At 41.8% G+C, this 25,969-nt stretch overlaps 1 protein-coding gene across 6 annotated transcripts in view; it reads right to left on the bottom strand.

Moving 5' to 3' along the window:
* The window catches only part of LAMA2 (laminin subunit alpha 2), a 1,231,414-nt gene that overhangs the window by 956,155 nt on the left and 249,290 nt on the right, over nucleotides 1–25,969 (bottom strand). For all 6 annotated transcript variants that reach the window (XM_075339908.1, XM_075339907.1, XM_075339906.1 and 3 more), the window contains exon 3: nucleotides 19,295–19,407. In XM_075339908.1, the coding sequence (XP_075196023.1) occupies nucleotides 19,295–19,407 (113 nt within the window). The remainder of the gene's footprint in view (nucleotides 1–19,294; nucleotides 19,408–25,969) is intronic.

Here is a 25,969-nt window from a genome sequence, read left to right on the forward strand (position 1 = left end):
TGTTCCCATACAGACAAGGAACACTGGTCATGTCATGACATTTTAAAATATCTTTCTGTTGTAGATCATATTTAATATTAACTCTTTAAGGATAAGGTCTTCTAAAAAAATACAAAACTTTTTCCAACTAGTACTAGCAGAGTTTCTCCCTTCAGTATTGAACTTAAGGTGAAGAACAAGGTCATTTTAGATTTTGCAGAGAATTAGAAACAAGGCACTCTCAAATGGTGATACAAACGAAGAATTTATTCGATAAGTCTTAAAGCAACATGTGACGTTTCAGCCAGGTGGCCTTCATCAGACAACTTGTTATTAAGACTTTCAGGGTAGTGGTAAAGGCAGTGGTATCCACCACTATGCTGCATTTTAGATTTTTAATCCCTGGATAGCCAATATGAATCCAAAACCTTTATTTTTCATTTTTAAAACTTTTCCAGTTATTTATTTTTTACATTTCTCTCCCATGGGATATGCTTTTTGAACTACAGGTAACATCAGCAATTAAGCACTTCAGGTGCATCTGACTGTTTCTAGTTCCAAAGAGTGGACTGAAAAACAAAATCCTATTTTCCTTCTGTGGTTTGTACAGAATAATAGTTTTTGGGCCTCAGTCATCAGTCTTACAGTAAATCTCTTTTTGCCACCTATAGCAACCAAGCACAACTCAACTTTCAGTTTGACAGAGGAGAGCCCCATTGAATTTTCCCAATTGGTACTCATCGTTGAGGGTAGTTGTGTTGTTCACTGTGTGCCCAACATGTTACATTTGATTTCATTAATATACACACAGTTCCATTAACAGAAATATGGGACTGACATGTTCATAATTTTTTGGACCTTCTCATTTTTGCAAAATGAGTGTACATCGTATGGTGCAAAAGTAGAATAATAAATGACTTGTGTTAAAAAAAAAAGATACTATTACAGTCAACCACTTGTTTGCACACGTATCATTGTTGCTGAAATCCTAGCAAGCGGAAACTAATATAATCACATTTCGACATGTCCTGAAATTACTTCTTTTGAAATTATACTAAGAGCCAGTTGCGCAAAACTCTAAGGTCCAGGTGTAACTGCAATCTGCACCCCACTTTAAAAAATCCCCCACTAATCATGTTCAAGCATGTATAAAGTGTTTGGTGTTGCAGAAAGGGTTTCCTGAACACCACAGCAATAATATTGAGAGAGTGTTCTTGCCACTACACAGTACTCGATTGAGCATCGGGGTGCTAGGGTACTTGCAGTGCTAAATCGAATATGGTGGGTGCTTGGATGCGTGCTCCATGAGACAATGAACACAAAGGCTCGCATCACTGTGCTCACAACACGGGCTCGCATCACTAGAGGATGTGAGCTGGCACCCCAGGGAAAGCAATATGCAGTCTCTAAATGGGATTAAAAGAAAGTTTTTTAGACTTAATGGGTCAAAAGAAAAAACAAAAACTCGCCCCCCCTCCCTATGCAGAGCCAACTTGTCCAATCTTTGATACCATTACACTCGTTACTCAAGTTGAGCCCTTTCATAGCGTCTGGCCTGCTTGCGAGCATTTTAGTTCTTGCCCAATTGTAATTCTCACATTTTTGGATTGCCACTTTCAGAAGCCACATTTAGAATCTCCTTACATTATCAATTAAACTGTAAAATCTACAGGATTTGATTTTCATGGCCGATCCTGTAATTTGTCTACCTCGCATGCATTACGTTCCAACTGATACATAACTAACAGCCTTATATGTTTCAACTATTCTTCCTTTCTAGAATAAATATATTGTAATCTTGCATTTAGCAATATTTTTATAAAATGTACAATACATCAAGTGTAAGCACTGTAGAAAAAGCAGACACCTTTAAAATGATTAGTTTCTCTCTTTGACTAATGTACAGTCAAATATGGGATTGGACATTAAACATTTTTTAATCTTTAGAAATATTGAGTAGGGGCAAAATCAATTAACCACTCAGCAACTAATAGTTTTTGCACAAGAGTGATTACTGAGTTTCCTTGAGAATTTGTTCAATGAATATTAGTTTCCTTACATCATAAAATTGAATTGATCCGGTGTCTCATGGGAAAGTACTGTCAGAAGTACTTCAGATTAAAGAAAGAGCTGAGGGAAGGTGTAAATGGTTATAGTATATCAATATTCTGAATCAATATTTGTGTGTCCGTAGACAGTAATAAAATGTCTAAACACAGGTTTATAATCAGAAAGAAAGTTCAATGTGATGGGAATCTGGTTCTCATGAGCAATTAATGTAAATGGATCATCTCCTGATTTGAGAGAAATCAATGCAAATCACCAGTAGATAAACAGTACATTAAAAACAGCCATCTAGTAGCAACATTTGCATCTCATGAAATGTGACTGCAAGAGTTTATTGATCACAAACTAACATATTGCTCATCAGCCTTGCATGCCCACATGCTTCCCTATAGATAACGTACTGAAATGTTAGCCTAAGGGTACTTTCACACATCCGGATTTTTGCTCTGCGGCACAATACGGCGTTCTGCAGAAAAACCGCAACCGGCTTTTGTAACGCCGATTGCGGGTTTTTTTGCATTGACTTACATTAGTGCCGCATTGTGCCGTAGGGGCTTGCGTTCGGTCCGGTTTTTGCCGCATGCGGCAGATTTAGCCGATGCGGCGGCCGGATCGAACGTACCCTGCAACGTTTTTTGCTCCGGCAAAAAACACCGCATCGCGCCGCATCCGGCCGCTGCGGCGCATTTTTCAATGCATCCCTATGGAGGCCGGATGCGGCGCGATGCGGAAAAAAACGCATCCGGTTGCCGCATGCGGTATTTTCCACTGCGCATGCTCAGTAGCATGCCGCAACCGGAAAAAACCGGACCGGCCGCATGTAAAAACTTATGCAAAGGATGCGGTGTTTTCACCGCATCCGTTGCATAGTTTTCACAGCCGGATTGAGCCGCAGGGCTCAAACCGGATGTGTGAAAGTAGCCTTAACCATGATGATTTGTTCTCTTCTTTTACTTTTACATTTATCCCATTCACCACCCAGCATGTTTTCACCATCCAGACTGGGGCCTTTTATTACAATTCAGACCTGTGTTACTTTATGAGATAATAACTGTGGAATGCTTCAAAGGATCCCAGTGAATCTGAGACTTTCCTTTTGGGACACATTGTACTTTATGATTGTCATAATTTCTCTGTGCAGAGCATCTTGCACATTAGGAGATGCTCTGCTCTGTTTTTCTGAGCTAATGAGCTGGCAGATTGATTGATTGCTCAGGTGTTTCATCTTTCTGGTAATTAATCTGCTTCTTTACTGAGCATGCTCCCACCGAACCTTGCCAGTAGTACTTTCTGGTTCTGTTGTTGTGCTGTTCGCCTGTGTTCCTGATAGTGTTCTAATCTTTGATTTTTGACCCTATACAGTTGTTTGACTCCTCTCTGCCCACTCCCTGTTCCTTTCGCGACCTCCTGGCTTTAGACCTTGGACCGTTACCTGACCATGCCTCAGTTTACTGCTTGAATCTATTATGTGCCTTCCTGGAATTCTGACCCCTGGATTGTGACCTGACTATGCCTCTGTGTACTCCCTGTATCCATATGTGTCCTCCTGTGTCAAGACCCCAGCTTTCCTGACTACTCTTCTGTTTGTACAACCCATAAGTAGTGACTGCATTAAAATGATAGTGATAAATTTGGGACAATATCTTTTGCATTTATTTGCGAAAACATCTGTAATTTGGTAAAAATGTTGAAAATTTTGCAATTTTAAAACTTTTAATTATGATGCCTTTAAATCAGTGAGTTATGTCACACAAAATATTTAACAAATATCATTTAATACATGTCTACTTTATATCAGCATCACCTCTGAAAGATTTTTTTTTCATTAGGCGGTTAGAAGGGTTATATGTTTATTAGTAACTTCTCATTTTACCAACAATTTTTTTAAAACCAATTTTAGATACATCACATCTGAAATGACTTTGAGGGGCCTATGTGACAGAAAATAGCCAAAAGTGACACCATTCTAAAAACCGCTCTGCTCCTGCTTCTCAAAAAGCATTCAATATGTTTATTAACCCTTTAGGTGCTTCACAGGAATTAAAGCAATCTGGAAGGAAAAAATGAAAATGTTACTTTTTTGTACAAAAATTATGCTGTAGCCCCAAGTTTGCATTTTCACAGGAGTGACAGAAGAAAATACACTATGCCACTTGTTGTGCAATTTCACCTGAGTACACTGATGCCTCATATGTGGTGAAAAACTACTGGTTGGGCACATGGCAGGGCTCGGATGGGAAAAAATCACCATATTACTTTTGGAACGTAAAATTGGCTGGAAAGAATAGCAGATGTTATGTTGCGATTGCAGACCTCTGATGTGCCCAAACAGTGGAAATCCCCAAACAAGTGACCCTATTTTTAAAAGTAGACCCCTCAATAAATTTAACTAGAGGTGTGGTGAGCACCTGGAACCAGCAGGTGCTCCACTTAACTTTATAATTTGAAAATTAAAAAATTACATTCTCCCCACAAAACTGTTGCTTTAGCCCCAAATTTTTATTTTCACTAGAGTAACAGGAGAGAATATGCTATACAATTTGTTGTGCAACTTCTCTTGAGAACATCAACACTAATGCAGCTCTGCATGTGGTAAAAGTGATAAGACAAATTCATTTTTCGGTTTAGTGTGATTCCAGTGATACCATATTTATATAGATTTTTCAAGTTTTTCTGGTTTTGCACAATAAAAAGTATTTTATAGAAAAAAAATAGAATAGTTTTTGCATTGCTATATTCTGAGAGCTATAACTAGCTGTTTGGTGTCTTTTTTGGAAGGACAAGATGATATTTCCAGCAATTTCCTAGGTTTTTTTGTCTTTTTGTACGCATTTTATTTTATATTTGGTTCACTGGTTTTATGAAAAAGCGTAGTTTTATGGCAAGTTTTTTTTATCTATTATGGTGTTTTAAATAGTATGACAGTTATATAGATCAGGTTGTTCCAGATGTGGCTATCAGAAATACTTTTTTGTTTATATTAATTTTTACATAAATATACATATTTATTGGTATTATATTTATTTTTTCTTTTCTATTTCTTTAGTTTGTGATTTTTAAAAATATGTTGTTACAATTATTTTAGGTCTTTTTTTTATTTAGTTCCTCTATGGTACTTTAGCTTTCATTACTCTGAAATCTGTCAATGATGTAGTGAGCCGTGACCGAAGCCTTTTAGACCAAAAGTCTTGCCATAGGTTGTTGACCCAGAGGTCATCATGATGACGTTGGGTTGCCATGGCACATTCGGGTTTTTGCAATGACATTGTGGGGCCCTGGTTGTACAGGAGAGGGAGAGCATATGGATGATCGCTCAGCTGTGACAGCTGAGCACCTGTGCATACACAATCACCAGGTTCAAAAATGCAAATAAAAAAAGTCCGTGGAGCCTCTGTTAGGAGTCTCGACAGAGACACTAGCCAGATATCCCTCCGGGAAGGACCTAGCCAAGGAGTGGCTCTTTTTAGGAAACCACAATAACCACCGTATTAAGTGGCCCTTTTAGTCAATATTCAACTCTTTGACAAGTTTAAAGATATGACAAGGGAAATACCAAGACCAGGTATCCATCCACAGACAGCTGTTTCAGGGTATTGCTCCTCATCAGTGTGGAGTAGGATTCTGGCCAGGTGGGAGCAATGCCTAGTAGACCAACAAGACAAAACAATCACTGATCTCAAGGAGACCAGCCAGAAAAAACACTGCCGGCAGCCAACGAGGGCGCTCAACACAGTGAAATCCTAGGTGCATTGCCCCCTGGGAAATATGCAAATCAAAGAAGTCAGTGGAACCTCTGTTAGGAGTCTCGACACAGAAACTAGCTAGATATCCTTCCAGGAAGGACCTAGCCAAGGAGTGGCTCTTTTTAGGAAACCACCATGACCACCATATTAAGTGGCCCTTTAGTCAATATCCAACTCTTTGGCAAGTTTAACGATTTGACAAGGGAAATACCAAAGCCTGGTAGTCACCTGACCTGAACCCATTGGACTTCTTTTTGTGAGGTCACATCAAACAGCAGGTGTATGCGACCCTTCCACCAACATTGCTGGACCTACGACGACGTATTACAGATGCTTGTGCAAATGTGTCACTTACCATATTGCACAACGTACAGCAAGATACAGTATGCTGTCCAGAGTCCAGATGTGCATTGCAGCTGACGGTGGCCACTTTGAGCTTCAAAGTTAAATGAGCGCCATATGCGTGACCAGCATTCAATGTTTGGGGGGGTCATGGGTATCATATCATAGCATTTCTGTATGCAACGTGTCGATTCATATTGATTTGATGATGCCCTACAATTTTTTAATTCACTTTTTTTCTCTATCTCGTTCCGTTCTCGAGATAAAAATGCTAACTGTGTTGTTTTTCACCAGGTGGTGCTATAGGTGGTTCCATTACGTAGCGCATGAATAATTTACTATACCTAGACACCACTTCTATGCCTAATTGCCTATAGCTGCCGCCATTCTCAAGTTCATGGCAGTGGACACTGATATGGGTGGACAAACTGTATATTGTTGTATTGAACTACATTATTCTTGTTTTGTTTATTGAAACCAGCATAAGTTTGGACATTATAACAAATCTTGATAATAAACATAACAGGGGTTGAATTATTTCAATTGCAATTGTAATAAAATTTAGTTGCAAAATATCTATTCAGAGAAAATCAATGACATATTTGCTTCAATATTTATACCTCCATTAGACTTATCAGAAAGGACTCATCATTATTCCACTTCCCATTATTTACTTGTTTGTGAAGATTGAATTTTGTAATGGAACATAAGGTAAGTAATCTGTTTAATCACATAAGACTGTGACCTTGATATTTCAGATTTGTTTTTATAATATTTACTAATAAAGCATTGCATTCTGCAGGCAGTTATTCTGAGTCATTCTGTAAGTTTCCTCCTACACAGCAGGTCTTCTCTCTGCAGACTTTGAGTGTCTTGAGACGAGGTGTACAATTTGCTTCAATTTTTCTTTTTCTTTTTTAAACTTCCATCATTAAAATAGTTGATTTTAAACCTAAACTTTACTTTGAAATAGTTTTATATATTTCTAAATTCAAGATTAGGAAAGGAAGTAGATATTCCTTCATTATAGACACACACACACACACACACACACACATACACACACACACATACACACACACACACACACACAAACACACACACACACACACAGGCATCTCAATAAATTAGAATATCATCAAAAAGTTAATTTATTTCAGTAATTCAATACAAAAAGGGAATTGCATATATTATATAGAAACATTATACACAGAGTGATCTCTCTCAAGTGTTTATTTCTGATAATGTTGATGATTATGGCTTACAGCCAATGAAAACCCAAAAGTCATTATCTCAGAAAATTAGAATATTATATAAGACAAACTAAAAGTTGTTTTTAATGTCAGAAATGTTGGCACCTACTGAAAAGTCTATACAGTAAATGCACTCAATACTTGGTCAGGGCTCCTTTTGAATGAATTACTGCATCAATGTGGCGTGGCATGGAGGCGATCAGCCTGTGACACTGCTGAGGTGTTATGGAAGCCCAGGTTGCTTTCATAGCAGCCTTCAGCTCATCTGCATTGTTGGGTTTGGTGTCTCTCCTTTTCCTCTTGACAATACCCTATAGATTCTTTATGGGTTTTAGATCAGACGAGTTTGTTGACCAATTAAGCACAGTGATACTGTAGTTATTAAACCAGGTATTGGTAGTTTTGGCAGTGTTGACAGGTGATAAGTCCTGCTGAAAAATGACATTTCCATATTCAAAAAGCTTGTCAGCAGAGGGAAGCATGAAGTGCTGTAAAATTTCCTGGTAGACGGCTGCTCTGACTTTGGTCTTGGTAACACACAATGGACCTACACCAGCAGATGACATGGCTCCCCAAACCATCACTGATTGTGAAGACTTCACACTAGACCTCAAGCAGCTTGGATTGTGGCCTCTCCACTCTTCCTTCAGACTCTGGGACCTTGATTTCCAAATGAAATGCAAAATTTACTTTCATCTGAAAACAAAACCTTTGACCACTGAACAACAGTCCAGTTTTTTTCTCCTTGACTCAGGTAAGATGCTTCTGGCGTTGTCTATTGATCATGAGTGGCTTGACACAAGAAATTAGACAATTGTAGCCCATTTCCTGGATACGTCTGTGTGTGGTGGCTCTTGAAGTACTGACGACAACAGCAGTCCACTCCTTGTGACTCTCCCCCAAATTTTTGAATGGCCTTTTCTTAACAATCCTGTCAAGTCTGTGGTCATCCTGGTTGCTTGTGCACCTTTTTCTAGCACACTTTTTCCTTCTACTCAACTTTCCATTAGTATGCTTGGATACAACAGCCAGCTTCTTTAGCAATGACTTTTTGTGGGGTTAACAAATAATAATGAAAATCCCTTAAAAAATCTTTAGTTTATTAAATGTCAATTTAAAAACAACCCAAAGGAAATACACACCACAAACACAAATGACCCAACTATGAAGGGCACAAGTAGAATAAACTACGAGCCAGGTACCAGATTATCCCAGGGTTATCAAATGTAGAAGCCACAGATCATAACCACAGATATCACACACAGCTGTGTACTTGGGTTGTTTTTAAATTGACATTTAATAAACTAAAGTTTTTTTAAAGGATTTTCATTATTATTTGTTAAACCCTGCTTGATGCTATCCTGTGAATATTGTTTTCGTTCATTTTCAGCAATGAATGACCTTTTGTGGCTTACCCTCCTTGTGGAGTGTATCAATGACTGCCTTCTGGACATCTGCCAAGTCAGCAATCTTCCCCATGATTGTGCAGCCTACTGAACCATGCTAAGGGACCATTTTAAACGCTTAAGGAGTCTTTGCAGGTGTTTTGTAGTTATTATTCTAATTTTCTGAGATAATGACCTTTGGGTTTTCATTGGCTGTAAGCCATAATCATCAACATTAACAGAAATAAACACTTGAAATAGATTATTCTGCTTGCAATGACTCCATATAATACTGTATATGCTTCTCCCTCTAAATATTGAATTACTGAAATAAACTGAAATAAATTAACTTTTTAATGATATTCTGATTCATTGAGATGCATATATATATATATATATATATATATATATATATATATATATATATATTTATATATATATATATAGATAGATATTAAGGTCAACCATCTCTTTTATATATATATATATATATATATATAAAAATATATATAGTAGTTTTCTTTTTATTTTTTAGCAGTACATATATATATATATATATATATATATATATATGTATATATATATATATATATATATATATATATATATATTTTTTTTTTTATATATATATATGAGTGTTATGGAGGACTTTGCTGCCGAACTTTAGAGTTTCTTAAAAAAGAGAAATTAGAGTACTTAACTGAACTTGGAATCCTAGCAGAGATCATGGGTTTTAGAGTGTCAAGCAGTAATTATGTGGCCAATTTAGGCAATGTACTATTTTCACTTGGTAATTTAGAAAGGCTTGCACTGTTTTCTGGTATAAGCATAAGATTATATGCAGCTGCAGCATAACACCACAATTCTCTGACATATAAGCTCAAATTTGTGTTCCTAAATTGAAATTAGAAAGCGATCATGTTCTAAAATCTACTCTTGAATGTACAACAGCTGTGAAAAAGTACCTTGTTATTGTGTATTATTTTGAAGAGCGCATTCAATACTTTTTTGTTCCCAAAAGTACTGCACCTCCTATGATCCTTTCTCCTCTGCATGTCCTTTCCAGGCAATAGCTTTGTTTTGAAATGTTGCTGTAATTTAAGTCTGACCTTTGTAGCTTTTTGTTGAGAGCAATTTCTCTAAAAGCTGTTCATACACAATTGAGCACCATGGATGGTGCCATGTGAACTTGTTTGGTAAGCCTTGTACTCTCATAATGCAGAGCTATTTTCCTAATGCACACCTCAGGTTAATTTCTCGCCTGTGTTGGCTAGGCAGACTTTCTCAAGTATAGTTTTTGATGGTTTTTTTTTTAATATTTTACACTTTCATCTCCATTTCTCTTTTCCTTAGCTCACATATTCCCTGTAAAATAAGGTTTGCTGGACATCTTCTTTTCCTGACAGTCATATGGTTTAGTTCTGCAGCTTGAGTCTCAAGAAGAATCTCTGGTCAAATCAATATGAACACTTTCATTTCCATGCTCTAGTAATAGCAAATAACGAGATAAACATTCGGCATGCAGACCACAGTTATAAAAGTAGGTTTAGCAATAGAACTACTAAGGGACAGATTCAGTAACAGCGAAAGCAGAGAGAAGCTCAGTGAGTAGAATTGAACAGTTCCTGAGCAAAGTAATGGGCAATGCATCAATACTTGCTCATCCAGCAACACTGATTGCAGAAAGGCAGTGGACTATATCCATGGTCTGCTGCTAAAACAGGTACACAGAAATCCCGAAAAAAACGTTACAAGAAAGCTGTGATGGCATCAACGATTAACACATCTTTCCTTTTTAGATTTATAGCAGAGCAGCCATTTCCCATGCTAGATATAAAAGTATAAATTACTGACGTAAGGCTACTTTCACACTTGCCTTGAACAGCATCCGTCACAATGCATTGTGTAACGCATGTAACAGATGCCTTGCAAAAAGTGTGATAATAAAGGCAACGGATTCCAGTGAAATAACGCGTTGCGTTAAGTTTTCTTTAGCCGAGAGAGAGCCCTCATCTTCACCGCACACACCCCGACACTACCGCCCACATCATCACCGCACACATCCCGATACTACAGCCCTCATCTTCACAGCACACATCCCGACACTAAAGCCCTCATCTTCACCACACACATCCCGACACTACCACCCACATCATCACCGCACATGCAGGCACTACCGCACCCATCATCACCGCACACACACAGGCATTACCTCACTGGCGTTCCCGCTGACAGCGCGACTCACTTCAGTTTCTGCATGGAGCTGATAGAGAGCTATCGTGTTCTACTGCTGCTCCTGTCAGCTTCATGTAGCAGAGCTGGATGCGTCTCGGGACCTCGTGAGGATTACGCCGGACCTGGAGGGGTATTTGGGGATTTTAATAAAGTGGTGAAAGAGGGTGTTTTATTTGTCTTTTATTCCAAATAAAGGATTTTTTCGGGTGTATGTGTGTATTTACTTTCACTTACAGGTTAATCATGGAATGTGTCTCATAGACGCCTGCCATGATTAACCTAGGACTTAGTGGCAGCTATGGGCTGCTGCCATTAACTCCTTATTACCCCGATTGCCACCGCACCAGGGCAATTCGGGATGAGCCGGGTAGAGTCCCAGGACTGTCGCATCTAATGGATGCGGCAATTCCGGGCAGCTGCTGGCTGATATTTTTAGGCTGGGGGGCTCCCCATAACGTGGGGCTCCCCATCCTAAGAATACCAACCTTCAGCTGTATGCCTTTACCTTGGCTGGTATCAAAATTTGGGGGGGACTGCACGCCTTTTTTTAAATTATTTATTTATTTATTGTACTGCACGATATAGACCCGCCCACCGGCGGCTGTGATTGGTTGACAGTGAGACAGCTGTCACTCAGCGTGGGGGCGGGTCTGACTGCAACCAATCATAGGCACCGGTGGGCGGGGGAAGCAGTGAATACTAGATGGATTAATGAGCGGCCGGCTTTATCAAAAGAGGAAAAGCCGCCGGAGCTTTGTGATAACTGTGCAGCGCTGCCCCCGTAATCGGTGAGTATGAGAGAGGGGGGGAGAGGGGGGAGAGAGACCAGGAGTGATTTTAAACGATTTTGATCGTTCTGCTGGACATGCTGAGCATGCACAGTAGAACATGACGAAATCCGTCAGCAGATTCCGCCGCTTAGCGCATAGCGGCGGAATCCGCCACCATAGACAATCATTAGACACCGTGGCGGATTCCAATGGAATCTGTCAAGGTGCGCTATTTTAATGACACAAAAAACGCTACATGCAGCATTCCTTCCGCCCGACACTGCTTCAAAATAATGATGCTGCGTCGTTCAGCGGATGCAACGCAAGACCATCCGTTGCTATCCGTAGCTAATAGAAGTCTATGAGGAATAAAAAGGTTTCCTGTAATGGTTACCGTAATTCCTCAAGGCTGCGGATAGCAATGGAAGCCGTCCAGCGCAAGTGTGAAAGTAGCTTAAGGCTGTAAGGCTGTATGCAGATGTTGCATTTTTTAATGCATTTTTTCTTGCAGATTTTAATCAATATGCAAGGGAAAACGCATCCCTGCAAAGTCTATGAGAATCCTGAAGTGCTGTGCACACGTTGCAGAATTTTTTTTTGCAGATTTTGGTGCAGAAAAAATCTGCCCCAAAAACAATTGACATGTCAATTGTTTCTGCATTTTTTCCAATGTTTTTCCTATCACAATGCATAAAAGAGCACAAAAAAATGCAAAATCGCGGCATAAAATGCGTGTTTTTTCAGCAGCGTTTTTCCTGCCAAGAGATGCAGTTTTTGGTGCAGAAGATCTGCATCCAAATCTGCAACGTGGGAACATACCCTAAGACCCAGTGCCCACGCTGTGTAGTTTTGAAGCGTATTTTCAGAAATTTGCAGCAAAATCTGCATGTCCATTGTGAAGCCACCAAAGTCTATGAGAATTCAGAAGTGCTGTGCCTACATTGCTTATTTTTTCCTTGCAAATTTGGTGCAGTTTTGGTGCAGAAAAAAAAATCTGCACCAAACACGCAAGGGAAAAATACTCAACGTGGGCACAGCACTTCTGAATTCTCATAGACTTTGCTGGCTTCAAAATTTCTGAAAATCTGCGTCAAATTCCGCGTCAAACTATGCAGTGCGGGCACAGTGCCTTAATGTTCGGATTCACGCAGGTTACCTAGTACCCGTGCATCGATCTCAAGCCCAATAGATGCAAAATGTGATGCAAAAATCTGGTGCAGACATTTCAGCACCAAATTTGCATCTCCTGGCAGAAAACAACACAAAATGGTGTCAAAAGCGTTTTTGTGTATTTTTTTTGCCAAGAGACGCAGATTTGGGGCAACAATTTATGCATCAAATTCCTGAAACAAACGTGCATCTATTGGCAAAAAATGTCATTATTATTGAATCAAAATCACATTGTGTTTTGATGCATTTGTTTGTTAGAATATGCAGATTAGGTGCAGGAATCCCCATATAAGTCTGGTTTAGAAATTTCTGCACCAAATCTGCATCTTTTAGCAAAGAAAACTTGATACACATCGTTCATTTGCTAAAAATTGCACGTCGGGTTGTTCAATGTTCCCGAGGCAGCACACATCGCAGTGTGTGACACCCCGGGAACGATGAACAGATCTTACCTGCGTCACGCGACTCCCGTTTTACGTGTGTTTACGGATGTTTACGTCCCGCTCATCTCCGCCCCTCCGCTTCTATTGGCCGGCTGCCGTGTGACGTCACGGTGACGCCGAACGTCCCTCCCACTCCAGGAAGTAGATGTTCGCCGCCCACATCGAGGTCGTATGGAAGAGTAAGTACGTGTGATGGCAATTAATCGTTTGTGCGACACGGTCAACAAATTGAATGTCACACATACAATGGGGGCATGTTACATCGCATACGATATCGTATGCTTAACTGTAAGGTGTAAAGCAGGCTTTAGTCTAGTGATGTGAAAATGTGCCAGAGAAATACATATAAAGTATGATAAAGTGTGAAGAAGAAGTAAACATTATATAAAAGACATTATATATAAGATATTATATGAAAGACATAGATGAAAACATTGCAAATGTCATCCGATACATTTCTAAAGAGAAAATCCATTTTTTTTTTAACTACAAAGGATAAGAAGAAAACAAAGGAAAATATTGTTCGCTACAATACATTCTTGAAACTCTTCACATTCTGAAGACTGATGCCAAGATTCTGCATTAATAGCTAGTTGAATATTCTAAACAATGTCTTAGATTTGCCAAATGTTCTAGGAATTCACTTGCTAAATGATCTTTTATTCCTCGTTTCTCTGATACTAAGACAATAGGCCTTGAGTGTTTAAGGGACTTTGATAGATGAACAAGAAATGATGTTGCTCTGCAATCCTGACTTTTGGGAAGTTTCTATCTGTAATAATGCTTTACTAATAGCGGTGCTACTTCTACCAATCCAAAAAGAAAAACAAAAAGAAAACTAATGCAGTTGTCTTACATGTAGAAAACCATCTCTAAGGAAAGAGAACTGCTTCATAATGAAAACTTCATAATAGTACTGCATGAAACTACGCTTGTTTGGAAGACAATAGGGCACACAAATTGCAGTTCACAGGGAAGATAACTAAAACTATTCAGCTTAAATATGCCAGAACAACAAAAAGATACTCACTAAAGCTTGGACGTGTGGATTCCTTTTTTTTCATGGATACATCATGTATCTGTGCCTCCCCAGCAGCGGATCGAACCGCTCAGAGCCGTGGGTAGTGTCCGTTCGTGGCTCGAGGGTCTCCGGACCCGGGGGCTTAGGAGCCACACTCAAATGTAAAGGGGATATTTACAGGGGAATTGATATAGTTCGTGATGCCACCCGTGGTGTGCCGTAATTGGGAGTACCGCTGCTGTCGTTGGGAGTACCCGGGGTGATGGAGTGGGGCAGCTAGGTGACGTTGCCCTCCACGGGTAGGGGTAGGCCCCGGGACTCTGGATGGTGATGCGGGGACACAGTGCAGGGGTAAGTCGGGTACTCACTCAGCAATGAAGCAGACGCTGACAACAAGGTAAACCAAGTCTCTGAATGCCGCTGCCTCTGAAAGGGGAGTTTGTCCGGGTCCCATCCTCTGCAGTGCTGCTGGTGGTCTGTAACTTGCCTCCTGGCACTAGATTTTAGAGTGTCCGTTATTGTCCGGTAGCTTGGAGCTATCCGGGCCCTGCTCCCCACTGTGGCTAAGTGGAGGAGCCTGCTCTCAGGGCTCATGCTTGGAATTTCAGTGGGCTGCTTGCTAGGAAAGCCCTATCCCCCTCTTTGCGCTAGTGCCTCAATTCTGAAGCTGGTCGGAACAGTCCATAAAGGCCCCGTTCTCCTCAGGTTAATTGCCGGGTTGCCTGAAACCTCTCCCTGATCTAGGGTCCGTGTACCCCCTTGTGCCTTTGGTCCCAGACCGGTGATAGGACCAGGCTGCTGACCGTCCTTCTTGACAGGTCCCAGGCACCTAGCCTCAATCCCCTACGACCGGAGGTCCGACTCCTCTAGGTCCAGACCACCATCTGCAACCTAGTTTTCCTCTCTCCTGGGAGCTCCAACTCCCAGCTCCTCTCTCACTGGGAGCTACTTTTGTTCTGACTCACCTTGACACCTCCCACTTCCCTGTCTGACCCCTAGGTGGGTGGCCCTATTTCTGATTAAGCAGCCCACTGGTGTGCCTGACAGGTGTTGTGCAAAGTGTATCTAGAAATGCTGATGGAGGCAACACTGCAGGATAGAGACCCAGAATCATGGGGGGTTGAATACTACATGTTTAGAATAGTTTGTGCAATACCCTGTGACGACCTAAATAGTCCAGGGGCGTCACATATCCATTAAAATCTATGGTGCTTTTCACATGTCACAAGCAGACATGTCAGTTATTTTATTTCAACCCAGATGACAAGGGCCAATTCAAGTCTATGGGTCCACGAAAAACAAGAACATCATATGGATGGCATTGCAAAGTATAGGGGAAGCTTTTTAAAAGGCAATCTGTTGCCAGGTTTTTGTCACTTAACCTGAGAGCAATGCAATGTGATTCCAGTGATATATTAATTACTGTATCCAAGCACTTCCTGGGTAATTCCCAACTAACCTCAAGTTGGGGAGAATGTAGCTCTTGAGTCCAGAAATGCGTTTTGAGATTTTACAGAAAGGATTTTAAACATCTTGCCCCAGGTCTGTTATGGAGGTTAGTTAGGAGTTACCCAACAAATACCGTACTTGGATAAATTAATGTTATCACTTGGCTTTGTTCCTTGACAAGTTCAACCATAGATACAAGACAGAGGTTGCATTGTGTCTCAACTATTAGTAGATTTGTGCTCACTTGGCACAGCTTCTCAAGGTGAGCACAGTTCATTTTTCTGGATCTCTTTTGTTACCAGCACTTACTCACCCTATGTGCGATCTTTTGTTTTATTTTTCACCTATATCTTCTGATTATAATTACTGAGGTGCTTGGTTTGATAGAATCCTAGTTTTATTAGCAGGAGACTAACAGAGATCACTAGAGGGCTAGTAAACCTGCTGCCACATAGTCCTTCACATTTTTGAGTGCTGTATAACTTCACCTGCATCACTGATTGGCAACTATCTGCCTATGCACAGTGTACACAGAAAGCTGTCAATCGGTAGTGTGCAAATGAACCAGAGTACAAAATCTGGATAAAATTCAAATAGCTAAATGCTTTCAGGATGACATAAAATGTTTTTTATTGTCTACGCATTTCAGAGTGATCCTCAGTCCTTCCTCAGGGTGAAACACAGTGGCTTTCCTGAAGCAGCCCAGGTTTTGAAACCACGTTGTACTATGGTTCTTTTGCATTTTCTCAGCTTTTGGCCCATGGTATCTGCAGTGGTTCGTTTCAGGGTCATATCATGGTTGTGTTTGGTACAATCATACCAGGGGAGAGACTTCTCTCATTTTTGCATCCTTTAAATTTTCACAGATAAGACCCTTTTTTGCGCTGTTTGTGGTTTGTGTTCATAATTGTTTTAATCGCTAGCGTGGGCCAGGACTTACAGAGCTCAGCATTCAGAGGTTTGGTAGGTCTGCAGTGGATAAAACAGTTATTTTATCAAAATTGCAGCAACATAAGTAATTCATCACAAAAATCAAGGTTTCTGCCTCTACATCCGGCTGCTTTCAGAGGAGCTAGCAAAAACCTGGTAACAGTTTCCATCTCAAAGTGATGAACTTAGCAATATATGCAAAAGAGAAGAGTTATCAAATATTCAATGTGTGATTCCGATAATAGTTAAATCATTACTTTCAATATCTTATTGTAACTTTGCTCCAGTGTTACAGCGAGCATATGATCTTAGTGCTGTCAAGCTGCCAATGATAGGCTTAAGCAGTTACATGGTGATTAATAATATGTGAGCGTGAGTGCCACTGCTCAATATTCAATCTATCATTGGGGTGCTCAGGTACTGGCGGAGCCCGGCTGAGTAACGGGGGTCTTTCATCCTTGAAACAGCAAACACAAAGCATAGGCTTGCTTCACAGCATGATGTGTGCAGGCATCACAGGGAGAGCCACACTCTCTGAAGGTTAAAACAACATTTTTGGATTTAGTATGTTCACCCCCCAAAAAAATGCCATCCCCCCATAAAAATGCTCTGTTCAGGACTGGCTGTATGTGGCTGGAAAACCGAACTGCCCAATTATTGACTTCATTTATACTTGTTACTTGAGTTGAGCTCTTACAGAGGATCACATCTGCTCACCTCGAGTAACAAGCATCCAAGCATTTTAGTGCTCGCTTATCACTAATGGTGATGAAATAAAGACGAGGAGAATAGCCATTTGTCTTCAGCTCACAAGTTTGTATGAATGCTGCAGTCACTATGAGACTCAGCAGTAGAAATGAGCGAACCTTTCAAAGTTTGGTTTGTCAATCTTTACCGAGCTTCCCGGTGTTCGCTGAACAGTTCATAGAACATGCCTAGCCCATTGAATACAATGAAATGCCACAATTATGTGTTGTAAAATGGTGTAGAGGGTCTGTAAAAGAAAGAAAATAAAGCAGGACATATTTACTGAGACTCCAGGGAGGCTGTAACTGCTCCCATGGCTGTAAATGCTACTTCCAGGGCCGTTGATTATCCCTCATACATATTCACTGCTTTCCCTGCCCACTAATGTCTCGGATTGGCTGCAGTCAGACCCCACCCGTAGAAATTATCTGTGAATCTAAAATTGTCATAGGGTCCCCATCTATAAATACTAGCACAGACAAAGCCAATGGCTACAGGCTGCAGCCCCCAGTTGTGTTCTTATCTTGGCTCTATATCAAAATAAAAGGAACTGATGCTTTTTCTTAAATTATTTAAATAATTAATTTAAAAAAACGGCATGTGGTCCCCCCAATTTTGATACCCAGCCATGATAAAGCAAAACAGCTGGGGGCTGGTATTCTCAGGCTATGGAAACCCATGGTTATTGGGCCTCTCAGCCTAAAAATAGCAGCCTGCTACCACCCAGGATTGCCTCTTCCATTAGATGTTTTAGTTCCGGCACTTTACCAGGCTCTTCCTGATTGCCCTGGTGCGGTGGCAATCATGGTAATAAGGGGTTAATCCCAGCTCACCTACGCCAACTTTATTTATTTTATACCACAATATCGATGTGGTTGACAGGATCTGTAATTCCAACCAAACACAGATGCTGTGACTTTTTTACAGTGACTTCCCTGGTGAAGCAAAGCCATGTCAATACTTCACATGGCTGTGATAGGGCCAGGAGTGGGTTTTCTGGAAACGAACACTTACCGCACATTGTCGACTTTTGAGCAAAGTGTTCTGGAAGCTGAGCTCAAAGGAACTGGCCAAAGCTGGGAAGCTGGGAAGGTAGGTATGTGTGACGGGTACTAGCAATATTGTGCGCCACGGGCAACAATTTGCCCGTGACGCACAAACGACAGGGGCGGGTGCTTTCACGAGTGACATCGCTAGCGATTTCGCAGCGTGTAAAGCCTACTTTAGTCTCTGAATGGCTCTGGGGCTAAAGCTATATGGGAGGAGAGACAAACTGCTCCATCATTGTTATTGTTAGTTATCTTCAACATCCCCCTTTGTTACTGTAGCTGCAGAAAGTTGACTTGTGAAAACCCCTTTAATTGCACAGGAGCTTGAATAAGGAAACCTCCCATTTTGCTATAATCAAAGTTGAATATTTTAGGCCAGCTCCACATTTCTGCATTTCACGGTCATTGTATAGACCATCATAGTTGGACTGGCATTAGATTTCCTGACCAAATAAAATGACAGTCTTATTCATAGCTGAGGTTATTAGTTTGAGTCAGTAGACAAGCAGCTAGACTAAAATCACAGTCTGTAAACAGACTGTGAGATACAAACATGTGGGTACTTTCTTCAGTGTTTTAGGATAGACAGGATTAGCTCCAAACTAAATAAGTAACATACAGTAACATTTCTTTGGAAAAAAAAAGTTTCATAGCAAGAGACAATTTAATAATTAAATAATTTTAAAAGTAATGAATAAGAGCTTAGCTTACCTGTTGGAGATCTAGTGTTATTGTGACATAGTGGTATTCCACCCCGTTTTTAATGCTTGGACTTTGCCACCAAGATCTTTTCCCATTGATAGCATGAGATATGGGATAGTGTACTATAAAAAAGGAAAAATATTTTTTCAGTAATGAATAAAAGCTAGACATTGTTAAAAAGGATATGAGTGAGAGTTAGGGTATGTGCACACGCTGCAGATTTGGAGCAGAAATTTTCTGCATCAAATCTGCACCTTCTGGTAGAAAAATGCTCCAAAAATCGCATGCAGTTTTGATGCATTTTTGGTGTTCTTTTTTCCCATGCGATTTTTTTTGTGAAGTCAATGGCTGGAAGGTAGTGTTGAGCGAGTAGTTAACTATTCATACTCACTATGCTGTTAGCTACTCACATATTCGTTATGGGTAGCAGGCACAATGTAAGTCAAAGGGAAATACTTGTTAAGTAGCGAGTAACCCGAAAGCCGTACTTTTCGTGCGAGTAGAGAATAGTACGGCTTTCGGGTTACTCTCTACTTAGCAAGTATTTCCCATTTATTTACATTGCGCCCGCTACTCATAATGAATGTGCGAGTTGTGGACAGCACTCGCTAACAGCATAGCGAGTACGAATAGTCGACTACTCGCTCAACACTACTCTATAAGGGCTAAAAATTGCAGTCAAAAACGACCCAGCAATTGACATGCTGCAGATTTTTTTCTGCATCAAATCAGCAAGGAGAAAAAAGCAATGTGGGCACAGCACTTCTAATTCTCAAAGACTTTGCACGCTTCAGGATAGACATGTAGATTTTGGTGCAGATTTCTCAAAAAATGCATAAAAAAAGTGCACTTTGTGCACAAGCTCTTAATTTCATATATTGAAAGCCACAGTAAACTAGTTAGCTCCAGAAACAATGCACAAAAAAATAGCTTATGGTGGTCTCACTGGGGTTGTGGCTGTTGTGGTTGATGTTGAGGCAGGGCTGGTTGAGAAGGATGCTAGTGATGATGCTCTTTATGTTGCTGTGGGTGTGGGCGAAGCACTTGTTGAGCTCTGGAGTTGACGGACCAAGGCTGCAGCGGCTGGGTCTCGGGGCACTCGTCCCCTTTGGTCAATGTGCGCCCTGACAAGAGATTTTCCTAGTTCCTCAAGAAACATCCTGCGCTTGTTTTTTTTTCTTTGAATTCCATCCTTGGTGAATATGGGTCCACAACACAAATGCATTGTATGCTGACACATCAAGGATGTTTGAAAATACAACCATTGGCCATCTCCTAGTCATTCACTGGCAAGTGTAGGTGGCAGTCATCTTGTCCAGGTTGTCCACTCCTCCTTTGTTTTTGTTACAGTCCAGGATGATTCTGGGCTTTTTGTCACTTCCTGATGACACAGCTGCATCTTTGTAAAGTGTGGACATCAGTACCACATTCCGTAGTTTTTTGGGGCAGTATGAAACAGCAGTGGTGGTGTCTGTAAAAACAAACTTTGAGGAAAGTGGAGCCCTGTCCTTCATCTGCAACAATTCAGCGGGCAGCTCAGGTTTGTTTTTTTTCCACTGTGCCCACCATGGTGATCTTCCTCCTGAGAAGTTCTTGTCGAAGGTCATAGCTGGTAAAAAAATTGTCACAAGTAATGTTGTGACCCTGCAGTCCAGTAGTCATATCGAGGACTACACATTTTCCTTGTTTTTTTTTCAGGGATGCCGCTTGCAGACTTGCCTGTGTAAATCTATAGATTCCATGCATAGCTAGTTTTTGCATCACAGGCTGCCCAGATTTTTATGCCGTATTTGCCTGGCTTACTTGGCATGTATTGCCGGAAGGGGAATTTTCCGCGGAAAGGGAGAAAACGTTCGTCTACTGTCACTTCTGGCCCTGGGTTGAACATCAGTGGAAGGAGCTGCACCCATTTCTCCCAAACATCCCTGATGGGAGCAAGTTTATCAGATTTTGTTCTGGTGTCTCTGTTGTCAAATCTGAGGACTCTTGATATCATTTGAAACTTTTGAAGTGACATTGCTGCCCAGAAAATATTCCTGCCTGTCGATCAGTGGCCTCATTGCAGGATTTGTACACTCCAGCAAGGAGAAGAACACCAATGTAGGCATCCAGGTCATCATCATGAAGGTCATTCCACATGTTGCCGTGGACTTTTTTTCCTTCAAGGTTTGTCATAGCAATAATGACTTTTTTTTATTGACAATGGCATAAACAGATCAAAACATATCTTGATGTCACTAAAGCTGGTGTCACACACAGCGACAACGACAACGACGTCGCTGCTACGTCACCATTTTCTGTGACGTTGCAGCGACGTCCCGTCGCTGTCGCTGTGTGTGACATCCAGCAATGACCTGGCCCCTGCTGTGAGGTCGCCGGTCGTTGCTGAATGTCCAGCTTCATTTTTTGGTCGTCACTCTCCCGCTGTGACACACACATTGCTGTGTGTGACAGCGAGAGAGCGACGAAATGAAGCGAGAAGGGAGCAGGAGCCGGCGTCTGGCAGCTGCGGTAAGCTGTAACCAGCGTAAACATCGGGTAACCAAGGGAAGACCTTTCCCTGGTTACCCGATATTTACCTTCGTTACCAGCCTCCGCCCTTGCTGCCAGCGCCGGCTCCTGCTCTGTGCACATGTGGCTGCAGTACACATCGTGTAATTAACCCGATGTATACTGTAGCAAGGAGAGCAAGGAGCCAGCGCTAAGCAGTGTGCGCGGCTCCCTGCTCTCTGCACTGCGACATGTAGCTGCAGTACACATCGGGTTAATTAACCCGATGTGTACTGTACCTAGGAGAGCAAGGAGCCAGCGCTAAGCGCGGCTCCCTGCTCTCTGCACATGTAGCGACGTTATGATCGCTGCTGCGTCGCTGTGTTTGACAGCTAAGCAGCGATCATAACAGCGACTTACAAGGTCGCTGTTACGTCACAGAAAATGGTGACGTAACAGCGACGTCGTTGTCGCTGTCGCTTAGTGTGAACCCAGCTTTACTCTTGTCACAGCAAACCTTGTGATCCCAGGGGTCATTTTTATGACATTTGCAGCATCTGCCCTGCCAGGTACATCTGGAGGTACTGAGCTCCAACTGATCTTGCCACTTTTGGATTTGAATCTTTTAGCGGGAGCAGCTTCAGCACCGGTGACCTCCTCATCAGACTGATCAGAACTGTCTGTGTCTTCCGGTTGATACTCCACATCATCTTCCTCCTCAGAAACCTGTTCATCTGTATCAGTTTGCTGCTGTGTGTCCTCTGATTCATTATCATCCAAGATATAATCCAGAATTTGGCTTGCATCTAATCTTCTCCTCATTGTTGCATGGTGTAAACTGAAGATGTATACTCTGCAAAGTACCAACTGTAAGCTGATTTGGCCATACATGCCTGGACATGTCCCTAACTCAAGTTGTTGGAGATAGAGCTGGCTGTGGGCTGTTGGTTTATATTGTGTTTATGTGTTTATGAGTTCAGTTTTGGGACTTATTATTGTTTTTTTACTCTTATATTAGACCTGGGTTGAAATTGACCCCAACAACACAAATGTTATCATTTTAATAAGAGCATTTTACAATTTAGTAAAATAGTTTTATTTTATTGTATTTTGTTTAAAAATAAGTTCCAGAAAAAGTCAAAAAGTCTTGATGCAATAAACAAATGTATGTAGAATTTGTATGCATTTAAAACTTAAAACGGGTTTGTCACGACCCTAACACTAGAGGAAGGTTTTAAGAAAAAATATAAGCTTATTTTATTTCATCTTCATAGTAAAATGCCACATTGTGAGATAAGTGGAACCTTGAAGCTTTTCAACAGTGCAACAGTCTTAAGGTACCGTCACACTAAGCAACATCGCTAGCAACATCGCTGCTGAGGCACAACTTGCTAGCGATGTTGCTGTGTGTGACATCCAGCAACAACCTGGCCCCTGCTGTGAGGTCGCTGGTTGTTGCTGAATGTCCTGGACCATTTTTTAGTTGTTGCTCTCCCGCTGTGAAGCACACATCGCTGTGTGTGACAGCGACAGAGCAACAACTGAATGTGCAGTGAGCAGGAGCCGGCTTCTGCGGACGCTGGTAACCAATGTAAATATCGGGTAACCAAGAAGCCCTTTCCTTGGTTACCCGAGCCTCAACAGACTGTTACATAATCTAAATGCATTATCATTCCACTTGACTTCCAATGTGGCATTTTACTATGCAGATGAAACAAAGGGTGTTTTTATTTTTTCTTAAACCACCACTTCAGGATTTATTTTTATGTCACTTCTGGAGTGGTGCTTTAAATCGAAGTTCCCTGCCCCCTGTCTTACACTCAACTGCCACAGTCTTCTGTCATCAGTGCCGCTCAAGTTGGGTTCCAGCAATTTCTGACGTGTCGGCTGCTTCAGTGTTTATGGCCTGCAACACAAATCCGTGTTTCCAGTACGTGTTTGGTATGTTTTTGCACGTACCGGAGACACGGAGACCCATGTTATTCAATGGGTGATGGCACACACACGTAAAATCACACGGAACGTGTGTCTGTGTCGTACGTACGTGTGTGCGGTTTTCTACACGGACGACATGTCCATTTTTGGCTGGCAGCACGCAGGCACGGACCCGCTATAGTCTATGGGTCCGTGCCTGCACGGACCGCACACGGAGTATGTCCGTATTCATCACGTTTCGTCGGTGTGCGTTTTTAAACCAGCGATCTATTTTTTTTTTCTTTTTTAATAAAGTCAGTCTACTTACCTTTTTTTCTGCTGTTCTCAGTCATACTTACATTGGCGCTCGGTCTTTTTCTTCCCCCGGCTCATACTTACCAATCCCCGATCACCAGCGCGGCGAGGAACAGCAGTGCCGAAAATACGTGGCTTCAATTCTTTTGAAAATACCGGGCACTCATTAATCAATCTACTATTCCCTGCTTCCCCCGCCCACCGGCGCCTATGATTGGTTGCAGTGAGACACACCCACACGCTGAGTGACAGCTGTCTCACTGCACCCAATCACAGCAGCCGGTGGGCGGGTCTATACCGTGCAGTGAAATAAATAAATAATGAATTAAAAAAAATGGCGTGCGGTCCCCAGCAATTTTTATTCCAGCCAAGATAAAGCCATACGGCAGAAGGCTGGTATTCTCAGGATGGGGAGGCCCATGTTATGGGGAGCCCCCCAGCCTACCAATATCAGCCAGCAGCAGCCCAGAATTGACGCATACAATAGATGCGACAGTTCTGGGACTCTACACGGCTCTTCCCTATTTGCCCTGGTGCATTGGCAATCGGGGTAATAAGGAGTTAATGGCAGCCCATAGCTGCCAATAAGCCCAAGATTAATCATTGCAGGCGTCTATGAGTCACCCCCAATGATTAACCGGCAAGTTAAAGATAATAAACACACACAGTGAAAAAATCCTTTATTTGAAATAATAAACAATAACAAACACCCTCATTCACCAATTTATTATGCCCCAAATACCCATCCATGTCCATCGTAATCCACGGAGGTCCCGCGTCGCTTCCAGCTCAGCTACATGAAGGTGGCAGGAGCTGCAGAAGAGCACCGCCGCTCCTGACAGCTCCACGCAGCAACTGAGGTGAGTAGCGCGATCAGCTGAGCTGTCACTGAGATTACTCGCGGCCACCGCTGGATCCTCCAACTGTGACAGCAAGTCACCCGAGTGACAGCGATGAAGTCACAGGTGAGTTGCGGTCACGGGGGGTGGACTCAAGCTAGCCGCGGGTAACCTGAGTGACGGCAGCACTAATCGCGCTGCTCAATTCAGTCACTCAGGGGATTAACGGTCACCGGTGAGTCCTTCATGGGTGACCGCTAATCAGTACGCGACACAGACATAGCCACAGGATGACAATGGAGACGGATAAGTTCACCCGAGTTCATTCTCATCGCTCAACTCTGTCTACTTTCAGCCGACATGTATCAACGACATTATCACACACACGGACATTTCACACGGACATTCCAGGTACACATACACGTACATTTTACACGCACACACGGACATTTTACACGCACACACAAATAGCATACGCCATCACACGGATGCCATACGTACCGGAGAAACGCCCAAAAAAAAGGAACACGGACCCGGAAAACGGACCGTGCCACACGTACGTTTTTTATGCGGAAGTGTGTTTTCGGCCTAATGGAGTGTGCCAAAGGTTACGCCTCAATGCAAGTGACTCAGAACCTCATTCTGGTCTCGTTCTGGCTCTCATAGCCTTGCATTAAGAGTTGTAATGTAACTTCTGATTTTCTACCAGTGAGAAGTTACGGGTAAAAGATGGTGCCACAAACTGAAATTATGCCAAATAAAGGTGAATACACCGGAGGGGGAGTATAAGACAAGGGGCAGGGGACTTAGATTTAGGCCGAAGTCACACTTGCGAGTGACTCGGCGAGTCTCGCATCAGCATCATCTGGCACAGTCGCACACTTGCTGGACAGGAGTGTTTCAGCTGCATAGAAATACATGCAGCAGACCCGCTCCTGTCAGGAGAGAAGCCAGCCACACCGGTTGATGCGATCCGATAATCGTGCGAGTCACACGTTCGTGTGAGCACACCCTTAAAGTGCCACTCCAGCAGTAAAAAAGAAACATGGGAGTTGTACTTCAAGCTGCTTGTATCAAAATCTCTTTTTTGCAGCAAATATTTTTTAAAACATATACCACGTCATGG

Source organism: Anomaloglossus baeobatrachus, chromosome 3 (genome assembly GCF_048569485.1).
Source record: "Anomaloglossus baeobatrachus isolate aAnoBae1 chromosome 3, aAnoBae1.hap1, whole genome shotgun sequence".
NCBI classification, from domain to species: domain Eukaryota; kingdom Metazoa; phylum Chordata; class Amphibia; order Anura; family Aromobatidae; genus Anomaloglossus; species Anomaloglossus baeobatrachus.